The sequence below is a fragment of the Lissotriton helveticus genome, chromosome 8, assembly GCF_964261635.1.
Source record: "Lissotriton helveticus chromosome 8, aLisHel1.1, whole genome shotgun sequence".
Lineage (NCBI taxonomy): Eukaryota > Metazoa > Chordata > Amphibia > Caudata > Salamandridae > Lissotriton > Lissotriton helveticus.
Genome location: NC_136069.1, coordinates 77,023,974 through 77,046,033, shown reverse-complemented (window position 1 = coordinate 77,046,033; position 22,060 = coordinate 77,023,974). Strand labels below are relative to the sequence as shown.

Below are 22,060 nucleotides of genomic sequence, written 5' to 3'. Positions count from 1 at the left end.
AACGTCCCACTTTAGTTTTTTAATGCATTCATCAACCTTCCGTACAGAAGGTTTTTTTTCTGTTCTACTTCTGTATGTAGTAGTGAACCTTGAGGTCCCAGACCTCTTTTTCCCAAGGAAGTATATGTTTCTAGAAACAATCGCGAGCCACGATTCATTTCAATATCTCAGTAACCACTCTCTTCTTTATCTTCATATTGCAGGTTTTGAGGGTCTGTTGTTTCTCCTAACAAGGGTTTTAGTACAGATGTGTGCCTTTTTCTTCACCTCTAATGGCCTGTCCCTCCTCTATCTCTATTCCTCTGGAGATACCCCCTGCCAACATAGGCACTAATGCGTTTCAGAATCCTGCTTGGAGGATACTTGTGTCCAAGTTCTGCATTTTTTACACAATGCGTGTAACCATGCTCATGGTGCATTTCATGAAAACAACTTGGGATCTTTTTGTCTGTCAGGAGAAATGTAAACAACATCCACTCTCACTCTCCTTGATAATAATGTGATCAAAGCTAGACTGCTCTTGCTTCAGTTTGATATCATAAAGTCAGTAGATGATTTGCAGTCGTGCATCCACTTTGCGGGCAAGCAACTACTGGGCCAAATCACTTGTACAATCCCAAGGCCCCATCTATCTTGTCTTATAACGCCTCATAGTCCAGTTTCTCCGTACTGTGGCCAACTCAGTCTCCAATCACTTGCATGCTCCTCACCATGACCCTCTTCCTTGTCATTGATTCAGGCTCTCCTTGTCCCTTTTATCTTTTTCGCTTTCCAAGCCAATATCTAGTACGTTTCGCTCTCCCTCGCTTCGATAAGGCCTTCTTCAGCCATTGGTGCTGGGATCCCCCTCCAGGTTGGCTGTTAGCACCTCAGAATCTTGAGGAACGCCTTGCGGAACTCTGTGTTGAAGGTTGTGTATATCACAGGGTTGAGGGCGCTATTGACATATCCCAGCCACGTGGTGGCACTGTAGAGCTCTGGAGACACGTGGCAGGATGAGCAGTGGGAGTTGAGGATGTGGATTAAGAAGAATGGTAGCCAACAAATCAGAAACACACCTAGGCAGAAGAAAAACAAGAAACAAAGTATCAAAGATAATGTCTACGCAGCTTTTAGAATGAATATCATTGCGTTTGTATACAATAATACATTGCATTTGTATACATAAACCACCCAGGCAGAAGATAAACAAGAAGAAACAAATTATCAAAGATAATGTCTATACAACTTTTAGAATGAACACTGTTACATTTGTATATAATAATACACTCCTCTTCCTCTCTTTTTACATAATTTACACAACCCATTTAAAAAATCTAACATCCAGGAATTGCATTGACTATAAAGTGGTGTAAGGCAACAGTGCTTCATTGCAAGCAATATTTGTTAAAAAATATTAAAACCTAATCAAAGATTTTAAAAAACACATAAAATTCCAAACAGGAAAGGAAAAAGTGAAAAACCAAGATTTCAGGCTTTTGTTAAAGGTAAGTATGGACGCCTGTAGTCAAATGGCCTAAATTTCAAATCTGAATAGCCAATGTGGAGAAGATTGTCCTATTCTTTGGTATGAAAGGCCTATGAATGCCATTACTAACTCCTTGTAATAGCCATTGGGGTGAGGTAATATGGCATGATAAGGCAAACAGCCTGTCTCTGATGGCGCTAAGGGTTATGAAAGCAAAACTTATTCCAGCGACAGCTTTTGGTACACAGGCCTCACCGGAGATTTTTGTGGGATATTTCTGAACAGCTCCCAATGCAAGGCTGATCGTCTCTTATTTAAACTCCTCACACTGCAACTCAAGCCCAGATAAGATTAGAGTTTGGCTTCATTGATAAACATCTGCCCCAGAACACATTCTTCATAAATATGTATATTCGTCAAAGGTATACAGAACCGGCATCTCTAAAACCTTGGGGTCTATCATGAACAGCAGCGCTTTGAGACTTGGACGCATAGGGTCTGATTAACAAAGATAAACGTACACTTTTGCGTAAGTTTATGATTTTTTACACTTCACAAGTACATGTTACGAGAAGCATCTTTACAACTGCGGACATAAAAAGATAGGCAGTCGAAAGATACTACTCGTAACATTTTATACCAATTTTAATTAATGTTTTTAACGCTTATTGTATTTTTATTCATGTATACATTGAAAGCGCTGTATGTTTCTTTTGTGCTTTTATGATTGTTAAAAAAGCAATCGAATAAAGCTTTCTATGACTTGACTAGTAAAATTGCTTTGTGAATTGCAAACAATTGTAAACTTACACAAAAGTGTTACTTTACCTTTGTGAATCTGGCCCGGAGTCCCTTTTGGGAACAAGGGGCCCGATTCACAGAATGAACTTAAGACTCAATCCTAAACTTACTACTATTTTGGTATTCACAGAATGCACTTACTACTTTTGGCATTCACAGAATGAATTTACTACTTTTGATATTCACAGAAGTTAGGATTTTGTCTTAAGACAAACTTAAGACAGACTTAAGACAAAATCCTAACTTAAGTCTGTCTTAAGTCTGTCTTAAGTTTGTCTTAAGACAAACTTAAGACAAAATCCTAACTTCTGTGAATACCAAAAGTAGTAAGTTCATTCTGTGAATGCCAAAAGTAGTAAGTGCATTCTGTGAATACCAAAATAGTAGTAAGTTTAGGATTGAGTCTTAAGTTCATTCTGTGAATCGAGTCCAAGATTTATCAAATAATGATTTAAAAAATCTGCTGAATAAACAAGTAACATGGATTTTTTTAATCAATGACAAACAGAAGTTTAGTAAGAGGAGCCATGCATGTTAACCATTAATACATACAAACAGTTCTGCCTCACAGCTACCCAGCTGAAAAACGTAAAGGCTTATTTACAATTAGGCGATTACAAGTAGGATTTGCATTTTTGCCTTCCTATGATCGCTTGCCACAATGGGGTTAAAGGCCTCCTTTAGGTAGTGCAGGCTGTGCCTACAGCCAGAGGAATCGCTCATTCAAGACCTTTGCACCTGCGTCTTCTTATTGAAAGAAGTAGATATTGGCTACATAATGTATTTAACCGATATGTCATTAGAACGTGCCATCAATCAATCATTTTTTGCATTAGAGGCGGTTCTACTTTGTGATTTCAAAGTTCATTCGATTTATGAGTGAAGCAGACATGTTATTACTAGCAAAGAGCCAATGAGATACCCTACCTAAATAACACGAGAAAACGCTTTGCGAGAAATGTGACCGCCTTTTGAGGTTGGATGCGAGCGACCCAAGACTTCGATGTCCCTGGACTAAGGACTACAATTTGTCATGCATCTAAATTGCATCCAAGCATCATACTGACCATCCTTGTTACAAGAGAGATTAACATCGGGCGTGGGGTACCACAGGGATGCGTGCAGTGGCATAGCTAGGCCTTGGCTGGCTGCCCATGGCGGCCTGATCAAAGATTCTTGCGGCTGCGACGGCCGCAGGTAGGAGCGGGGGGCCCACCGCCCCCAAAACTTGTGCCGCCTGCAGCAGTCCGCCCCCACTACCCCCTCCCCACCCCCCCAGCTACGCCACTGGGTGCTTGCTTGCTCCATTGCTGTTTATCCTGTACATAAATAAGCTCAGCTCCCATTTATCATCATGTACGCCTGATGTGCCTAAGGTCCTTGGTACGCCATGCCCTGTTTTGTTGTATGCAGATGATGCAGTTTTGTTGGCCCGCACACCAGAGGTCCAGAGACTTCTGATCAGCAATTTTGTGGAATTTATGGGAAATCTCGATTTGTTGTCCAACTTCTCTAAATCTTTTATCGTGGCTTGCGGACAGTGGAAAAAACAACTCTCTAGCATTCTGGTTGGAACAAACCACCTAGTTAGCAAAAGTACTTTCTCCTATCTGGGGGGAGCTCTTTAGCTCCAACTGCTCATGGCTTCCTAACATAATTGAGTGGAAAACTAAGCTATCTAAGGTGACTGGATCACTACTTAGTCTGCCGTCGCCTCCAGGGGGTCGAGCATTTATTCCAGGTAATGCATTAGGGATGGATCAATCAATCAATCAATCAGAGTACTTGTAAAGTGCGCTACTCACCCGTGAGGGTCTCAAGGCGCTGACGGGGGTGCCGCTACTGCTATGTCTTGAGGAGTCTTCTGACGGCGAGTAGGTCTTGGGTCTGCCGTAGGTGGGTAGGGAGGGTGTTCCAGGTTTTGGCTGCGAGGTAGGAGAAGGATCTGCCACTGGAGGTCGTTCGTTGGATGCGGGGGACAGCGGCGAGGGCGAGGCTGGCGGAGCGGAGCTGGCGGGTGGGGATGTAGAAGCTGGGTCTGCTGTTCAGGAAGCTGGTCCGGCGTTGTGGAGTGCTTTGTGTGTGTGGGTGAGGAGCTTGAAGGTGATCCTTTTGTCGACGGGGGGCCAGTGTAGGTCTCTCAGGTTGGGGGTGATGTGGCTGCGGTGGGGGACGTTGACGATCAGTCGGGCGGAGGAGTTTTGGATGCGTTGTAGTCGTCATAGGTGATTGGCTGGGATTCCTGCATAGAGTGCGTTGCCGTAGTCCAGTCTGCTGCTGACGAGGGCCTGTGACTCCTCCATTCTTCTTGTTTCGGTCGGGATCCACTTGCAGATCCTGCGGAGCATGCGGAGGGTGTTGTAGCAGGAGGAGGGGACGGCATTGACCTGCTTAGACATGGAGAGGGAAGAGTCGAGGATGAATCCTAGGTTGCGTGCATGGTCGGTGGGTGTCGGTGCTGTTCCCAGTGTGGTCGGCCACCAGGAGTTGTCCCAGGTTGAGGGGGTGGGTCTGAGGATGAGGACCTCCATCTTGTCCGAGTTCAGTTTCAGACGGCTGCTCCTCATCCAGTCGGCGGCAGCCTTCATTCCCTCGTGGAGGTTTGTTTTGGCGGTATGTGGGTCCTTGGTGAGGGAGAAGATGAGCTGGGTGTCGTCGGCGTAGGAGATGATGTTGAGGGCGTGATGGCGGGCCACTTGTGCAAGGGTGGCCATGTAGACGTTGAACAGCATCGGGCTGAGGGATGAGCCCTGGGGGACGCCACAAATGATGTCGGTGGCTTCGGATCGGAAGGGTGGGAGGCGGACGCTCTGGGTTCTGCCGTAGAGGAAGGACGTGGTCCTGTCAAGGGCCTTCTCTTGGATTCCGGCTGCTTGGAGGCGTGTCTTTAGAGTGCGATGGCAGACCGTGTCGAAGGCCGCTGACAGGTCCACGAGGATGAGGACTGATGTTTCGCCGTTGTGTAGTTGGCGCCTGATGTCGCCTGTGGCGGCGATGAGGGCTGTCTCGGTGCTGTGGTTTGGTCTGCATCTGGACTAGGACGGGTCCAAGATGTTGTTGTCTTCGAGGTGGCGGGCCAATTGCATGTTGACGATTTTCTCGATGACCTTCGCCGGGAAGGGGAGCAGGGAGATGGGCCGGAAGTTCTTGAGGTCCTTGGGGTCCACCTTGGGCTTCTTGAGGAGGGCGTTGATTTCGGCGTGCTTCCAGCTTTCGGGAATGTCGCTGTTTCGAAGGAGATGTTGATGACCTTCCGTAGTAGCGGTGCGATGGCTGCGTCTGCTTTGTTGAATACGTGGTGTGGGTATGGGTCTGACGGAGATCCTGAGTGGATGGAGTTCATGACCTTGCGTGTCTCGTCGTCGTTGACGTTGGACCAGGAGGTCAGGCGGTTGGCGCTGATGGTGTTCGCAGGGGAGGTGGAGTCTGGGGTAGTCGGGGCGGTCGTGGTGTTGAAGCTGTCGTGGATGTCAGCGGTCTTGCGGTGGAAAAAGATGGCCAGTGAGTCGCACAGTTCTTGTGAGGGCGTGGACCAGGCGATCTTTGAAGGAGGATCTCTTGGCTAATCTGATGAGGTGTTGATATCTGCGGGTGGCGTCCTTGTGTGCTGCGTGGTTGTCCGGTGTGCGTTCGTGGAGCCATTTCTTCTCCAGTTTCCGGCATGCACGTTTGGAGGTCTGGAGCTCGTCTGTGAACCAGGTGGCTCTCTTGCTGGCGTGGCTGTTGAAGGGTTTCTTGAGTGGGGCGCGGGTGTTGGCGCAGTTGTCGATCCACTGTCTGAGGTTGCGGGCTGCGGCATCTAGGTTGATGGGGTCGGTGGGTGGGTTCTGGGCGAGGGTGGTCATCAGCTGGTCTTTGGTGACTTTGCTCCAGCAGTGGCGAGGCAGCTGTTGGGTGCGGTGGTGCGTGGTTGGTTTCTTGAAGGTGAAATGGATGCAGCGGTGGTCGGTCCAGTGGAGTTCGGTGGTGTGGTCGAAGGTGATGTGGGTGCTTGTGGAGAAGATGGGGTCCAGCGTGTGGCCGGCGGCGTGGGTGGGTGCGGTGACGAGTTGTCTGAGGCCGAGGTTGGCAAGGTTGTTGGTCAGCGTGGCAAAGTTGGCGTCGTCGTTGTTCTCGAGGTGGAAGTTCAGGTCCCCGAGGAGGATGTAGTCCGTGGAGGTGAGTGTGTGGGTGCTGGCGAGGTCAGCGATGGAGTCGCTGAACTGAGCCCGGGAGGGTCTGTAGATGAGTGTAACTCTGAGGGTGATGTTTGGGTCTGTGTGGATCCGGAAGTGCAGGTGTTCGGCGGTGTTGAGGGTGTCGTCTGCGTGGGTGGCGACCTTGAGGGTGGACTTGTGGACGATGGCTATTCCTCCTCCGATTCCGTTGGCGCGATCCCTGCGGGTGATCTTGTAGCCGTCTGGGATGGCTATGGCGATGTCGGGCACTGAGGAGTCGTTCCACCTGGTCTCAGTTAGGAAGGCCACGTCTGGGGCGGAGGTGTCGAGCAGCTATTCAAACTGAAGAATATCTTATCTGTTCATCTGTCCTCATTCCATTTTAGCGCGCTTGAATTAAGCTACTTATGCAATCTAGTGCAAATTTGTCCCGCTTTGCTATGGCTTTCGATACAGAAAAATGAAGAGGCGTCTCTGACAAGAGATATAATAAAAGATTGTCTAGCTTGCGACAAAGTCCTTCATATTCAATAGCAGGCCTTTGTTCAAAAATCTTTTGCAGCTATTGATTTCACTCAAGCGTTTAACAAATGTTGAAATCTGCGCTACACTGCACGGGAAGCTAGTCTGGTCTGTATTATTAACCCACGCCGAAGAGAAAAGGCCAAGCACGAAAACAATGAAAATGCTCTACTCCGTTGTACCTCACTGTGGATGTTGATAATACCTTAGAAATTATCTGTGTACAAAGAGAGGAAGATGGGAATGCTCTTTCATTGTTTCGTTTTTCGTGGCCGCGGACGGTAATAGCAGTGGGAATTAAATAAATAATTAATCTTCCCTCATCGTCGTCTGTCAATACCCCCCCCCCCAACGCTCTTACCTGCACATCCCGCGGCTGCATTTTTGGGACGACAATAAAATATCTACTTTGCTTCCTATTTGGCCTTCAGCACAATTTAGAATTGCTTGTTTGTCCATTTAAGAATATGTGTAAAAAATCTATGCTTCATTTGACCCTTTTTGTCAGAAATATGCCAAAATGCTTTTAATCCTGTTTATCGAATCTAGAAATGTGACAAATTGCATGCAGTCATTTCTTTTTCTGAAACAGATGCCTGATGATGAAACATGTTTTTATGTAAGCTTATTTTTAAGGGCAGCTGTACCTTCCAGACATTCCATGCACCTTGATTGAGCACAAAGCACTTTATTTAAGCTGTTTTTATAGATGTTATTGAAGACTACCTAGAACTATAATCACAAATGTATGAGTAGTTTTATGTCTGGTGTCTGCTATCATATTGCTATATTGTTTTATTCTCTACTTTTATGGCTTCATTTTCAACTGTATAAAGTTGATTTGACCTGACTTGACTATTTGGTTAATGTTTTAAAACATGTAGTTGATTGTTTTTTAATGTTCAATCCTCAGTTCAGAAATATACTTTTTTTTTGCACAGACTGCTGATATGTGTGAACTCCAGCTACAAAATGTGGGCACACTTGGGGGGGTTCAAGGTCTAGTCAGATTCTGTAATATCCTTGGTCATACTCTAAATAGAAAGTCATTTGTATGAACAAGGTAGTAGTATTTTAGAACATATGATGATACAACGAATTCCGTTGCAACACATGCCTTTACCACGCATGCGTTACAACGGAATTCGTTTACCACGGATAAACTTTTCCTCGAATAATTGCGTGGTGACGTCATACGTCGTTAAGAGAAAACGGCATTTTTTTCCGATTTCTCTTAAACGACGCTGACGCCGACGTGACTTATGGTGAGTTGTTTTATTTGGGGGGGAGACCCCCCAAGCCCCCCTTTTTTTCTTTTTACCTTTACCACTTTTGCCTTTACTACAAACATCGTAGTAAAGGTATGCGTGGTAAAGGCATTAGTGGTAACCACGCATGCGTTGTACTGCATGCGTGGTTAAAGATTTCGGGGAAACGGCTTCGTTGTAAAGGCCGTTTCCCAGTATTTTAAATGTACTACTTTATCAACGAACAAGGTTTTCTGGTTTGGACGTTGAACCAGATTTCAAGCAGAACACATCAACCAACACGTGTTTCGCCCCTACCTGGGGTGCAGGCCTGAGGCTTTCTCAAGGTGAAAAAAAATGAAATATAGATGTTCAAAGTTAGCGAATCGGCATATGAGGTCACAGATGTTGTACCGTGTGGGGTGATCTGTGCCCCTGACAAGTCGTATATTACGTTGCGGTCTCAGCAAAACAACAGATCATGTCAGGCGGGGTCCTTGGCTCCGCAGTGTGCAAGTCCTTTGGGCCCCTTCCTGCACAAATTCAATCACTGCAGGCATTTTCCTCTTTCAAAGCGTGCTGTAGAATGCAGCACGCATTGAAAGAGGAAATAACGGGGAGAAATGAAAACATTTCTTCTCGTTTCGCCTCGCTATGCCACCCCATAGGTGGCATAGCACTCAGACGCATTTTCAGATTTACCATGCCTCGTAAATCTGGAAATGTGTCTTGTTCCATGGGTGTTGCGTGGGAACACCCACAGCAACACCCATAGAACGCCCCTTTCACGCAAAGTGCTGCGTGGAAAGGGGCATATTTACAAGGACAGGAAAAGCAAAGCAGGGTGGCTTTTCCTGTACTTGTAAATATGGAGCTGTAACATGCGCCACCGGTACGTCACAAAAAGTGACGAACTGGTGGCGCAGTGGGCTTGTAGATCTTCCCCCCTTGTTTTTACACCTGCTCTGCAGTTTTTTTGTGTCACAAAAACAATCTGTCTGAGTAGGAGTTTGTTATTTTGAAATGAAAATGAATGGTCCTGATGAACGGGGAGTGTTCCTCTGTGCATCAGGGCCAAAGTTTTTTTTTTTCTGCACAGCCTTGCCTGTCGGACCAGGACAAGGAAAAACAGTGACTGTCACCCTGCCCTCAATAGGGCAGGGCAACTGGCAAAGTGCCATGGCAGCCCACCAGGCCCATGGGGGAGGGGGCCATCAGGTCAAGAGATTTAGTCAGTGGAGCCTCCTGGGGCTTTGTGGTTCCCCCAACTTCAAAAGAAGGAACCAGGAGGTCAGCAGAGTGGGCATCTGCCTTTCATTGGTGGATGCCTCGCATTCATCAACTTCCAAATGAAGCCTTATGTTTGAGGGAACATCTCGAACTTCCCTGGCCCCCACTATATCTGACTGCAGTCACTTGCAGGCCAGTCTCACTTGAGCCCCTCGGGCCAGCTGAAAGTACTACCTTTGTGCAGAGGTACCACCCCTGCCACACTGGCAGTGAAAGGTCAGATGTATTTGAATATGGTTGCAGTGGCCGCCATGATGGAAATGCCACCATCCTGAGAGTCATGGTGGGGTTTTAATCACAATGTGTTGGCACTGGGAGTGCCCAAGTGCAATATCCACATTTCAAGAGTTCCAGACATGTTGGCATTTTAGCATGTCTGGGGCACCTGAATTCCTGTCTTTATACCAGGGCTGTGGAGCCTGAGGTGTGGGGATAACAGCTACGGCCAGTTGTCATTTTTAGACAATTTGCCTTTCCCCCTGGGATCAGGTTAGCCCTGTTGCCTTATTCCAAACAGCTGGCTTCATTGCCGGTTACTGGGAGACCTTGGACTTCATTTTTTTTATCTTTTATGTTTTGTGGATTTTGTAGTTTATAATTATAATTAGTTCTTCACACTTTTAATGAACCTTGATCTGAATCTTTATTTTTCTTTCTCTCATCACTATTTGGGTTGTTGTTTCCTCACACTTCCACAACTCTTGATAAAGGGAGACTTGAGGACAGGCCTGTCTTCCGAAAGTGAATAAATGAAATAGCCTGAAAATCTGTTGCTTTGGTTTCAATTTGGTTTCGCTTTTCAAGACCTTGTTCGTTCTATAGCATGTGGTAGGGGAGAGGATGTGGCCGAACAACTAGGCGTGTCGATCTTGAAGCTGGGGAACCGGGCTCGAGTCTCGGCGAGGACAGCTCAACATCATGTGATTCTGGGCAAATCACTTAGGGCTAGATGTAGGTAAATAGAATTTACCGTTTCTAAAATACCGAATTTTACTGATTCGGTATTTTAGAATCGGTAAATGCTATGTAGGTAATAATTCGGTAAAAATTACCGAATCATGAAGATTCGGTATTTACCGATTCGGTAATTGCCATTCATTCCTATGGGCCTGGAGGCCCATAGGAATGAATGTCAATTACCGAATCAGTAATTACCGATTCGGTAAAATAGGGAATGAGTCAAGGGTGGCAGGGTGTCACTTTGACACCCTGTTGCACCCCTGAATAGTGCTTGTGTGACCATGTGGCACAAATACATGCCCTAAGGGCATGTATGTCTGTCATATGGCACAGGTGTAAATGCACAGATTTGCATTTACAGAGGTATTCGTTATTTACCACCAACTAACAGTTGGTGGTAAATAATAACCAATCCTTAAAGCACAGAAGCACTCTTCAAAGTGCTTCCTACATGTCATTTACCGAATCAGTAAATACCGAATCGGTAAAGGATGATTCGGTAAATACCAAATCGGTAAATACCGATTCGTGATTTACCGGTAAATACCGATTCGTTATTTATGAATCCTCCCCTACATCCCAAATGCCCAATACCGGTCGGTAACGGCCGAAATTCGGTAATCTGGCCCTTAATCTCCCCATGCCTAACAAAAATTAATGTGTACCTCTGGGGCACACGTAAAGCGCTCTGATACTTTCGGGTCTAGTTCCCGCTATGTAAAAATAAAAAAAACATCAGTGTATTTGTAAAAACAACCCCCTTCATTGCCTAACAGATCTCTTACATTTATTTCTGCCCTCACTGTCCTTATACCAGGAAGACAGCTTAGATATTGTCATGACATGTGGCTATATGTTTGTTTGTAAGTAACAATGTAATAGTAGATGCAATGTGAGACCAAATGAACCATAACAAGGGGCTTCTGCCACAGAAATAACCTTGTATAAGGAACAGTTCCACGCCCTGTGTTGTAAGTTTCTTTGATAAGCCCCGAAAAGGCGCTGTTCGTTCATTATTTGATGACAAAGCCCTGTGGTGAAGTGAAGACATGATTAAATTATTGAAAATGATGTCAAAGATTGAAATATAGTGTCTGGATCCTGAATGATCATTCTGCTCGTTGGTTTTGGGGCAGCTTGCCGAGTCTATTGGTCCAACCTATGTATGCCAAAGGAGTGGACCATACCGATCAGGCAGTATTGGGTGAAAGATTCCTCCCTGCTGAGATTTCATGTACGGAAACATCTGGAAGTCCTTGTTGCTACCACAAATATTCAATTTGTTATTGCTGTTCTGCTCTCCAGACCCTGCAGAACATACCTTGTCTCCAGGTGTGCTTGGGTTCTTCCTGTTTCTGCCTCTCTTAAGCAGTTTTCTACATCAGGGTTCTGCAGGGCTTGAGAACCAATATATAGGAGGCAGCCTTTACTGCATGTACTGCTTTGCAATTCTGGGATGCAGACAGGATGTGTATTGCTTCTTAAAATGTGGCTTCTGGCCTTAGATGTCAGAGCAAAATGACTTAGAACAGCGGTTCTTAACCCTTTGACTCCTACGGACCCCCACTGAATCATTACTGGAATCCAGGGACCCAAAATGTGTCATTATTGGAAGCAGAGGATCCCCGGCCTATGCAATTGTATGATTTGAACCTCAAAACAATACATAAAAAAAGGAAAACAAGTATACACCAAACAAATGCTCACATGTTGACATTATCTGATTAATTTTACGGAGTTTTATATAGCGTGAACTTGACCTGAAGGTATCAGGTATCAGAGCGCTTTACATAGCACCAGTTCCGTTACACAAGGACACATTAATTTTTGTAGGCACAGGAGATTGAGTCATTTGCACGAAATCACAGAATGTTACGTGCCCTTGCCCAGACTCAAACCTAGTTCCCCTGATTTGAGGGCGACGCCCTAGCCGTTAGGCCAACTCCTCTCCCCAATATGTTTGTATATACTTTACTCATTTTAATGTATCAATTTTAATATTTAAATTTTGTAACATAATTGCAGACCGCCTGAGTAGACCTCGCAAACCCCCACGGATCCTCAGACCACGGGTTAAGAACCACTGACTTAGAAGGTCCATATACTAAAATGAATCTTCTTCCTATAAATGTCAGCTACTGCTAAAGAGACAAGCAAGAAGTGGCTCTGGGGACAGGATTTGTTCTCAAGCATAGTCTAACATGTCAAATTGTGGGGATCCCTAAATCCTTTCGTCAGGATGATCGGTGGAGGTTCTTAACTACAGTGACGTATGAAGGCCACAATGACTACCTCAGACATTTAAACTGTCTTTTCCCACAATACTGTTCAGGAAGTGCCTGATGCATACATATACAATTTGCTGTGCATTAATATCACAGGGGACCAAGAAGCCGGGCCACTTCACCGGCTCCACTGAAGGTACAGAGTTCCGTATGCCCGGTTGTCATATCCAAATTTGACGGGGGGTCCTGAATTAACCCGTTGACTGCTGCCGTCGGCCAACGGTCGTCGCGAGCACTACCTCGGTAGTGCTGCGCATGTCCGTTGGCTGACGCGGCCCCACCTGTTTCTTCGAACGTTCAGCACTGGCACAGAACATTCGACGCAGCCAACGGGTAAAAGTAGTTTAGCCCAGGGTGGCCCCTCTCCTGGGCGAAGCAAACATTTTTCATATTATCATTTCCATTGTCTGCATCGGTTGCAGGTGAATTGATTGTCTTTTAATGGTTATATGCAAGAATAAATAGCCCCTTCTTCCACCTCAAACCTCACAAAAGTTGTACCTAATTCATTTGTCTGCTCTGGACTACAAAAGCGCTTAATCTATAACATCATAAACACATTACGAATCATGCAAGCATCAATTTGGACTACGAAAAGCAATTTATATTTAAATCAGTTTATGGTATTTTTATTCTGCAAATGAAAGGTTCTGTCAGTCATGGGCAATTTTCAGCTAATCTGTTGGGAAATAGAATGCAACTTGTATTTAGGCTGATTTTTCATTTCAAAAGTTGATTAAAACTTTGATGATGGTGTCCATCACTACACAGCAACAAAGCTATATCACAGTTAAACTCACAGTGCAGCCAGCACTGTCAGGGTTGATTGACATATCCTATAAACTACGCCTGGGGCTGTTGTGAATATGTCTGATCCGGGCGCATAGGGGGAAATCAAAAGTTGGTTCAAATGTACTGATGAACAGAATATTGTCATATCTGTAAGCACTATACATTGGTATAAACATCTTAGAATTTGGTGGTAATTGTTTTTTAACATTAAGGGGTTTATTTGCAAGCACCTATCTGTGGCGATAGGGGCTTTGCCTTATTTACAAGGCGGCGTTAAGCCACTGAACGTGGCTTAACGCCGCCTTTTAAATAAGGCCCCCTTTAACTCTAGACTTAGCGTGGAAGGGGTCGGCAATGGGTGTTGCGATGTCCGTTCCTCTGCAAGACCCATTGATTTTTACGTTGCCCCTTATTTACAAGGGTGGCGTAAATAGGAGACATCGTCAAAATCAAAACCAGGGAAAAGCTGATCTTAACATGGCGAAACGAGGAGAAATGCTTTATTTCTCCTCGTTTTTGCTGGTTCTATATGTGTGCTGCATTGTAAAGCCCACATAGAGACAGCAAAACGCCATGCATGATTGTTTATGGGCAGGAAGATGTCCTTTCCTGCACATAAACAATCATTAAAAAATAACAATTTGCAACTTCTATGTGTACTGCACAATGCAGCACGCACAGAAGTTACAAATCTTGTAACTTCTGTCTCATTTCACCGAGTGCATGACTATGATGCCTCGTTTTTAAAGCTGCTGACTTTCAAAATATCTACGGTGCTACATGATTACTATGTTGCATGTTTCTTATGGTGGTGTATTTTAAAACTTCGAATTGCTTCTTTGCACATTTTTAAACTTTGAATTGTTTCCTTGCACATTTCCCCGCTCTTACCTGCCAGAGGCTTCCGCCATCGCATCACGTTACTCTTGCCAGCGCCCCGGTCCACCACGGGTTTTCCCGTTTGGTGTGGAGGGCGCCGGCATACATTTGGTGTCTCTGCCCTCATTGGCCACGGAGGGTCACGCGGGGCTGGACACTCAAGCGTTACCCTATTTAGGCTCTATGGTTGCTAACAGTGCCTGTTTGTCTCATTTCACCGAGTGCATGACTATGATGCCTCGTTTTTAAACGCTGCTGACTTTCGGAATATCTACGGTGCTACATGATTACTATGTTGCATGTTTCTTATTGTGGTGTATTTTAAAACTTCGAATTGCTTCTTTGCACATTTTTAAACTTTGAATTGTTTCCTTGCACATTTCCCCGCTCTTACCTGCCAGAGGCTTCCGCCTTCGCCTCACGATGCTCTTGCAAGCGCCCCGGTCCACCATGGGTTTTCCAGTTTGGTGTGGAGGGCGCCGGCATACATTTGGTGTCTCTGCCCTCATTGGCCACGGAGGGTCACGCGGGGTTGGACACTCAGGCGCTACCCTATTTAGGCTCTATGGTTTCCTTCGCGCTCAGCGGACGCGCGCCGAAGTCGCGCCTAAGTCAAGCCCGTCTGCGCCCGTCCACGCTGAGTATGTGCCAGGTATCAGGGAGGTGGGCTCTTGTTCCACCCTTCTGCAAGTAAGCATGCTTTATTCAACCCAAAACCTACTGGCACTTAAACCCACTAGGAAATCCTGTCATCATACCCTTTGCCCTGATGCCTTTCTTAACACACTTAGTTGCGGATGTAACTCCAGTCGTCCAGGAACACCGAATGCCAGGAAAACGCAGCCGGACACTGGGATACCTAAATCTCCCCTTCAGGCAAAGGAAGATGGCTTTCTCATTAATGTGAGATCCTTAATTAAAAATAATATTGCCTTTAGGGACTTTGTCTTATTGAGGAAACCATCCTGGGTATTTATCACCGAAACCTGGGCTTCGGAATCCTCTGATCCGGATCTCGTAGATGCTATGCCCTAACCAGAATGGATAGAACTGAGAGGAGAGGAGGAGGGCTAGGAATACTGCATAAAAGCTCTTCCATTTGCCGAACTGAGCACCTCTCTACCCCCTCAGATTCTTTCCAGGCCATGTATTTTTCCATCAATTCTACTCCTTCAGTCTCATTCTCTGGTATTTTATTTTATAGGGCCCCAGAACCACCTTTAGTCGAGATCTGATGAAGGTAATGGAATCTTTCATTGATAGATCTAATCTCACTCTTCTAGGTGATTTTAATTTTCACCTGGAAAATATGAGTTCCAGAGACACTCTCTCTTTGGTGGGAACCCTGGACTCATGTGGCCTGATCCAACTTGTTGATAGCTCCACTCATTTGGCGGGCCACACGCTTGATGGAGTTTTCTCTAATGACCCCAGACTGAAGACAGGTACCACTATTTCCCTGACCTGGTCTGACCATCTGGCTGTGCCCCTGGAGCTTAAAATTGTTCACCCCCCCCCCCCTCCCTTGGATTCTAAGAAATGGAAACTCAAAAGGAACTTTAAGGAGATCAAAAATTATACCCTCGCCCCATTCATGAATCGATTCAGGCCCCTCCTAAAGAAGGACATTAACTCTGCAGCCCGGGAATTTTCCAGTTCCATCTCTGGGGCAGTGAATATCTTGCTCTCGCCAAATACCATTACTCCGCAAGAAGGAGCCCTTCTGCACCCTGGTTCTCAGACAGACCCAGACTGCTGAGACAGGGCTGTAGAAAACAGGAGAGGCTTTGGCAGGCTCGTCTTGATTCAACTGAGAAAGAGCACCATAAACTCCTCTTAAAAGAATATAAGTTAGCAATAATTGAGGAAAAAAGGGCTTATTATGTTAATCTGACCTCCTCTTTGTCCTCTCCTAGATACCTTTTCAAGATTGTAGACACCCTTTCAGTCCCCCAGGTTGTGGAACCCATAGTGGAAACCCAGGAGTTGTGTGATAATATTTCAACTTTTTTCCACTCTAAAATCATTGACATCTATAATTCCCTGGAACTCCTCAACCTGGAGTTGGTTTCCCTCCCCCCCCCTTCCCCTCTCCGTTGTTGGGTGTCATGTTGCTGATTCCGGTGCCAGTCTTCTTAATTTCCCTCTCCTTTCTTTGGAGGGGATCAATCGGATACTCGACAACATTAAATCTGCTTCCCCATTGGATCCCTGTCCGCTCAAGGTCCTGAAGGCATGTAGAGAAGTGGCGATTCCCCCCTTCTGGAGGTGATGAATTGGGCAATTATGGAGGGAACTTTCCCTCTCCTATGGAAAATGGCGGTTGTTAAACCCCTCCTGAAGAAGGCCTCCTTGGACCCTGGGGTGTTGAAAATTTTTTGGCCTATCTCCTTGTTGCCTACACCCGCTAAGATACTTGAAGCCCATCTCAACTGTCACCTTAGCTCCTTTATGGATGGCTCCAGTTTGCTGGATACGTCTCAACATGGGTTTCGAAAAGCCCACAGTACTGAATCTGCCCTTACTGTGGTCATAAATAACACCCGCTCGAAGCTCAATAATGGCCATACCACTCTTCTGGTCCTACTCGACCTTATGGCTGCGTTCGATACCCTGTCTCCCTCTGTTTTGGTGTCTCGGCTTAGGGAGATAGGAGTTGGAGGCCCGGCCCTGAGCCTCCTGGCCTCCTTTCTCAGTCAAAGAGAGCAGAGAGTGAAGCTGGGTGACTTTTTGTCACCCTCCAAACCTGTGCAATGTGGGGTTCCCCAGGGATCTTCTTTAAGTCCCACACTCTTTAACATCTATGTGGCCCCACTTGCTAGGTTAGTGAGATCTTTTGGGTTTGAGGTGCTGTCGTATGCCGTCGACACCCAAATTATGGTCTTCCTCACGCAGTCTGTGAATGAATCTGCCCGAATTTTAAAAATTGCATGGAGGCAGTATCCCAATGGATGATCAGGAATTTTTTGAAGCTCAACAGAGAGAAGACGGAGGTCCTGATCTTTGGGGGCAATCAAGACGTCTGGTCAAATGACTGGTGGCCGGCCTCCCTTGGAGATTGTCCTACCCCCTCCTACTCTGCTAGGAATCTAGGGGTTCTGATAGATACCACTCTTTCTTTTGACCTTCAAGTCAGTAGGACTGTCTCCACCTGCTGTGGTATTATCAGGATCCTTAGAAAGATTGCACCATATCTCTCCCTGGACGACCGGAAGCAAGTCACCGTGGCTCTTGTCTCTTCGAGACTCGATTACTGCAATGCACTGTATGTGGGGCTAAACAAGAGCCTCATCCATCGCTTACAGATGGTTCAAAATGCGGCAGCTAAGATGGTTCTCAATCTTCCTAGGTTTTCCTCAGTTACGCTGGCCAGGAAAAATTTACACTGGCTTCCTATCCAGTCTAGGATTTCTTTTTAAGATCCTCTGCCTCGCCCATGGGGCTTTGTATGGCTGTGGCTCTGAGGGTATTAGGTCCCTCCTCCATCTGTACTCCCCCTGTAGAACCCTTCGTTCTTCTAACAAAAATCTTCTCCTAGTCCCTAGATTTGCAAAGGTAAGATGGGGAGGTAGAGCGTTTTCCACTCTGGTATCCAAGCTCTGGAACTCTCTCCCTCCAGAACTGGTAGTGCAGCCCTCTCTGGTGCTTTTTTGTAAGGCTCTGAAAACCTGGATCTTTGTAGAGGCCTACTCGTAGTTGTGCTCCTGGAGAATATGGACAATTTAAACTGTTTGTCGCCTTGATGCCCTTTGGCTAAGTTGCGCGGTATAAATCTCCCATCATCATCATCATCATCAAATCGCCATTATGGATTGTTTATGTGCAGGAAGGAACACCTTCCTACGCATCAACAATCATTCCCTCAATGCAGGCACCTTTGCACTATGGTGCAAGGGTGCCTGCATTTGCTCTGGGCAGCGCAGGGAGAAAATCAGGGGTGTACTGCTTTATTGCAAATGCGGCGCATCCCTACGTTTCTAAAGTGACGGAGAGCGGCGTTAACAATTTTGGAGCTAACTCGCACTCCGCCAGTTTCTTGTAAATATGCTCCTAAATTTGTTTCCTGCATGTTCGACCACATTAGACTGCACAGGTTCGAAAGTCTCTTTATTTATATGGCTTTTTGTGCTACAAGCAGTGCTTGGCTGCTCTATGTTGCCTTCCAACACATCTTTCCCAATCAAACTAGCCTGCTTTTGAAATACATAATGTATATCCTGCCATCCTTTCCCAGCTCTTCTCTTGAACGTACATTCCGTTAAAGCATGTGTGTATGATTTCATCTACTTGACAATGCTGCCACAATAGGTGCACACAGATTGCTCCTTAAGACATAGAGGCTTCTTCCAGCCAATGTAAAGGCAAAGGCCATACATGCAAATACAGGGCCCAATTCACAGAACTAACTTAAGACAAAATGCTAAACTTACTACTTTTGGTATTCACAGAAGTTAGGATTTTGTCTTAGGTTTGTCTTAAGACAAACTTAAGACAGACTTAAGACAGACTTAAGTTTGGATTTTGTCTTAAGTCTGTCTTAAGATAAACTTAAGACAAAATCCTAACTTCTGTGAATACCAAAAGTAGTAAGTTTAGGATTTTGTCTTAAGTTAGTTCTGTGAATCGGGCCCCCAGAGTGGTGCAACTTTTGAAAAGCTTTCTCTGGACGCTAACAATTACCAGCCATTAATGTTCTGGGAGAAGGACGTCTATATCCCATTACAAAACAACATTGAGGACAATCATCTACGTGATCCTAATCAAGCGGGTTTCCATCCTGCTTGAAGTACTGAGCTAGTTGCATTCTGTGTACTAGACAATCTGAGACGAGTAACCCACCTGAGTTAATTTGGGACCCTGGTCCTACTGGACCTTTCTGCGGCCTTCAAAGCTATTGATCACATCTGGTTGATCGCCAGACTTCAAGAGATAGGAATTGGTAGCTTACCTCACCCTTGGATAACATCTTTCCTGCAAAACAGACAACAATGTGTAGCCTTACACTTGTATCAAGCTGCACCTAAATCAGATCTGCTGTTCAAACCCTCATACTCTTGCACCTGGATAGTGGTAACGCTCTGCTCCATAGCATCCCACACTTGCACCCCTTAATCCTACACGCAACAGCACGTCTTATTCAGGGCCTTAAGAATGATGATCCCATCACCTCCGTACTGCTGAAACTCCATTGGCTCCCCTTGCCAGCCTGCTTCATCTTCAAAACCAGCTGCATCATTTATAAGCCATCACATCCAGAACCCCTGATTACCTTGTAGACAAGTGCAGCATCTCTGGTGGTTCTAAACACACCTGCAGCCAGGACAGCATAAGACTGCAGAGGTATAAAAAACAAAAAGAAAGCAACAGTCCTTTTTCATCTATACACCCAGGATCTCGAACAGCATCCCTGTACCCTTCAGCCCCGCCTAATGCTGCTCCAATTTAGGGAAGAGTTGAAGATGCACATTTTTAAAGAAAACAATTTCACAAAACATTATAAGTCCTCAAACCAGCTCCCTCGCCATTCACTCAATGTTATGATTCTCGTTGACCCTGTACCGTGCTCCGCTGGCTTTTGGCTAGGCTTGTGTTATAGAAATACCATGTAAATGCATACATAAACTATAGTGTGGAGTACCCCAAGGGTTGATTCTGTCCCCGCTGCAATTTATGTTAAGCAGCAACTTTGATAAGCCCCGACTTCTATATGTATGCCGATGACACTGAGTTAATGTTCAGTGTCAGGAGCTCAACAAACCCTTCTAATGGAAAAAGACTATGCAAAAAGGAGTGCATAGAAAGTCTAATACATCTGCTGAAAGTTCACTTGATCCAATATTCATCCACATTGATCAAATAAATAAACTCTTCTTAAGGGTCCAATATAAGACAGGAGCCCTAATATGATATACAAAAAATCTTTATTCTACAAAGCATCAATCTTCAGCCCTGCCAATGAGTTTCGACCTGAGAAAGAACTTCATTAGGGTTTTCTTTTTTTTCTTTTTTTTTTTTTTTTTTATTTCAAAATATTCTTTATTGAAAGTAAAAAAAAAAATTTTTTTTCCATATACAAAGCGAAAGCAAAACATTCGTAATACTCCTATCAACAGAACTTCAGTCCAAAGAAGTACGAGACCTGGTCGATGTACTTCTGACGGCTGCGGTGAAAACGATCCTGGGTAACTGGAAGGACACTAGCAAAGCCACCTTCAAACGCTGGTTCAACTGGGTAACCTTCCTCCGGGGGGCTGACAACATCACTGCCAAGCACAAGACGGCGAATCATACCGCTAAAGGGTTTTCTTTTTTTAAAGCTTCTTGCTCTTCTCTCACTGGATAAGAATTAGCCAGAGAGAAAAAGAAAGAACTGGAATATTATCTCACCAAAGATTAATTAAAAGTTCCTCGTTCTTTTCCTGTTTGAACAACAGTGGTCCAGAGATCAGAGAAAGCTGAGCAAAGCACATTAGTGTGGTGTTGTGCTAATATACTAATATGGCGGGGGGGTCATTCCGGCTAGGATGGCGGGCGGATCGCCCCCGCCAGGCCGGTGATGGCTACCGCTGGCCTGGCGAGGGCGATTCGTCCGCCATCCTAATGGGGGTCTAAGCCTCCAAAAGATACAGAAATGTTATCCTGGGCAATTATACAATATACAAATGTCCACAAGTCGGCTGTTGCAGATATGCTCTTCTCTTTATTTTCAATCATCTAACCTAGGCTTCTGCAGAGCCCTCTGAAAGATACATTTCGAGGAACAATTGGGTTTTTATGACATCTCCTTCCTTGTCAACAGATGGCCAGATTAAGCAAATGTTTTGTAACTTCGTGTTTTATTTCTTTTTTTAATAAATCTTTATCGATTTTCGCTAAACAAACCTCACAACATTTTGCATGGACTAGGGTTACATTTTAAGCCATGGTAAGATAAATAAAGTTCAGTTTCCATTCCTCATTATCATTCAGTAATGTTTTGTAACCTCTTGTTGCGCTTATGAATCCGGAAATGAATAACAGACCTGGGGGAATCAGAGTGACCGGCATGAGTTAAAATGATCCAGCCTTCCTCTTTTCTTGCTTCCCTGACCAGTCCTTATGCACTGTCAGTCTCTCCACAGAGGTAAAAAGCCTTCAACTTTCAGTTACCTACAGTTAGCCCTCAGAGGAAAGGGCTGAAAACCTGGGGGCATATTTACAAGGGTTCTATCTCCGCTTTTTTGGCTTTAAAAGCCAAAAAAGCGGAGATAAAAATATCGCCCTATTTACAAGAGGGTGCTAACATGCATAATCGCATGTTAGCACCCTTTTACACTAAGCCTACCTTTGCATCTCTAATGAGATGCAAAGTGGGCGTTCCTGATATTTACTACATGTCAGGACATCAATAGCGCGGCTTCGCGATATCAACAAGAATGCCCTAGCATTTTAGCAGACGTTAGTTTTTGGAGAAAACTGCTGTTTTCTCCAAAAGCTAATGTCTGCTAAATTCTTGACTTAGCCACCCCTAACATAGGGGGTGGATTCTGCTGATACGACCCTTTGGGTCGTATCAGCAAGGTTATCGCCCTTTTGCAGGGAACATCGCTGGAAAACCAGCGATGTTCCCTGCAAAATGGCGGTGACCTCGCTATCTCTGGAATTTTTATCGCCCTGGAG

At 45.2% G+C, this 22,060-nt stretch overlaps 1 protein-coding gene across 1 annotated transcript in view; it reads right to left on the bottom strand.

Moving 5' to 3' along the window:
- Nucleotides 1-861: 861 nt before the first annotated feature.
- DRD3 (dopamine receptor D3) overlaps nt 862-22,060 on the bottom strand; it is an 857,963-nt gene continuing 836,764 nt past the window's right edge. The window contains exon 7 of the mRNA XM_078655903.1: nt 862-1,058. Coding sequence (XP_078512029.1) covers nt 862-1,058 — 197 coding nt within the window. The remainder of the gene's footprint in view (nt 1,059-22,060) is intronic.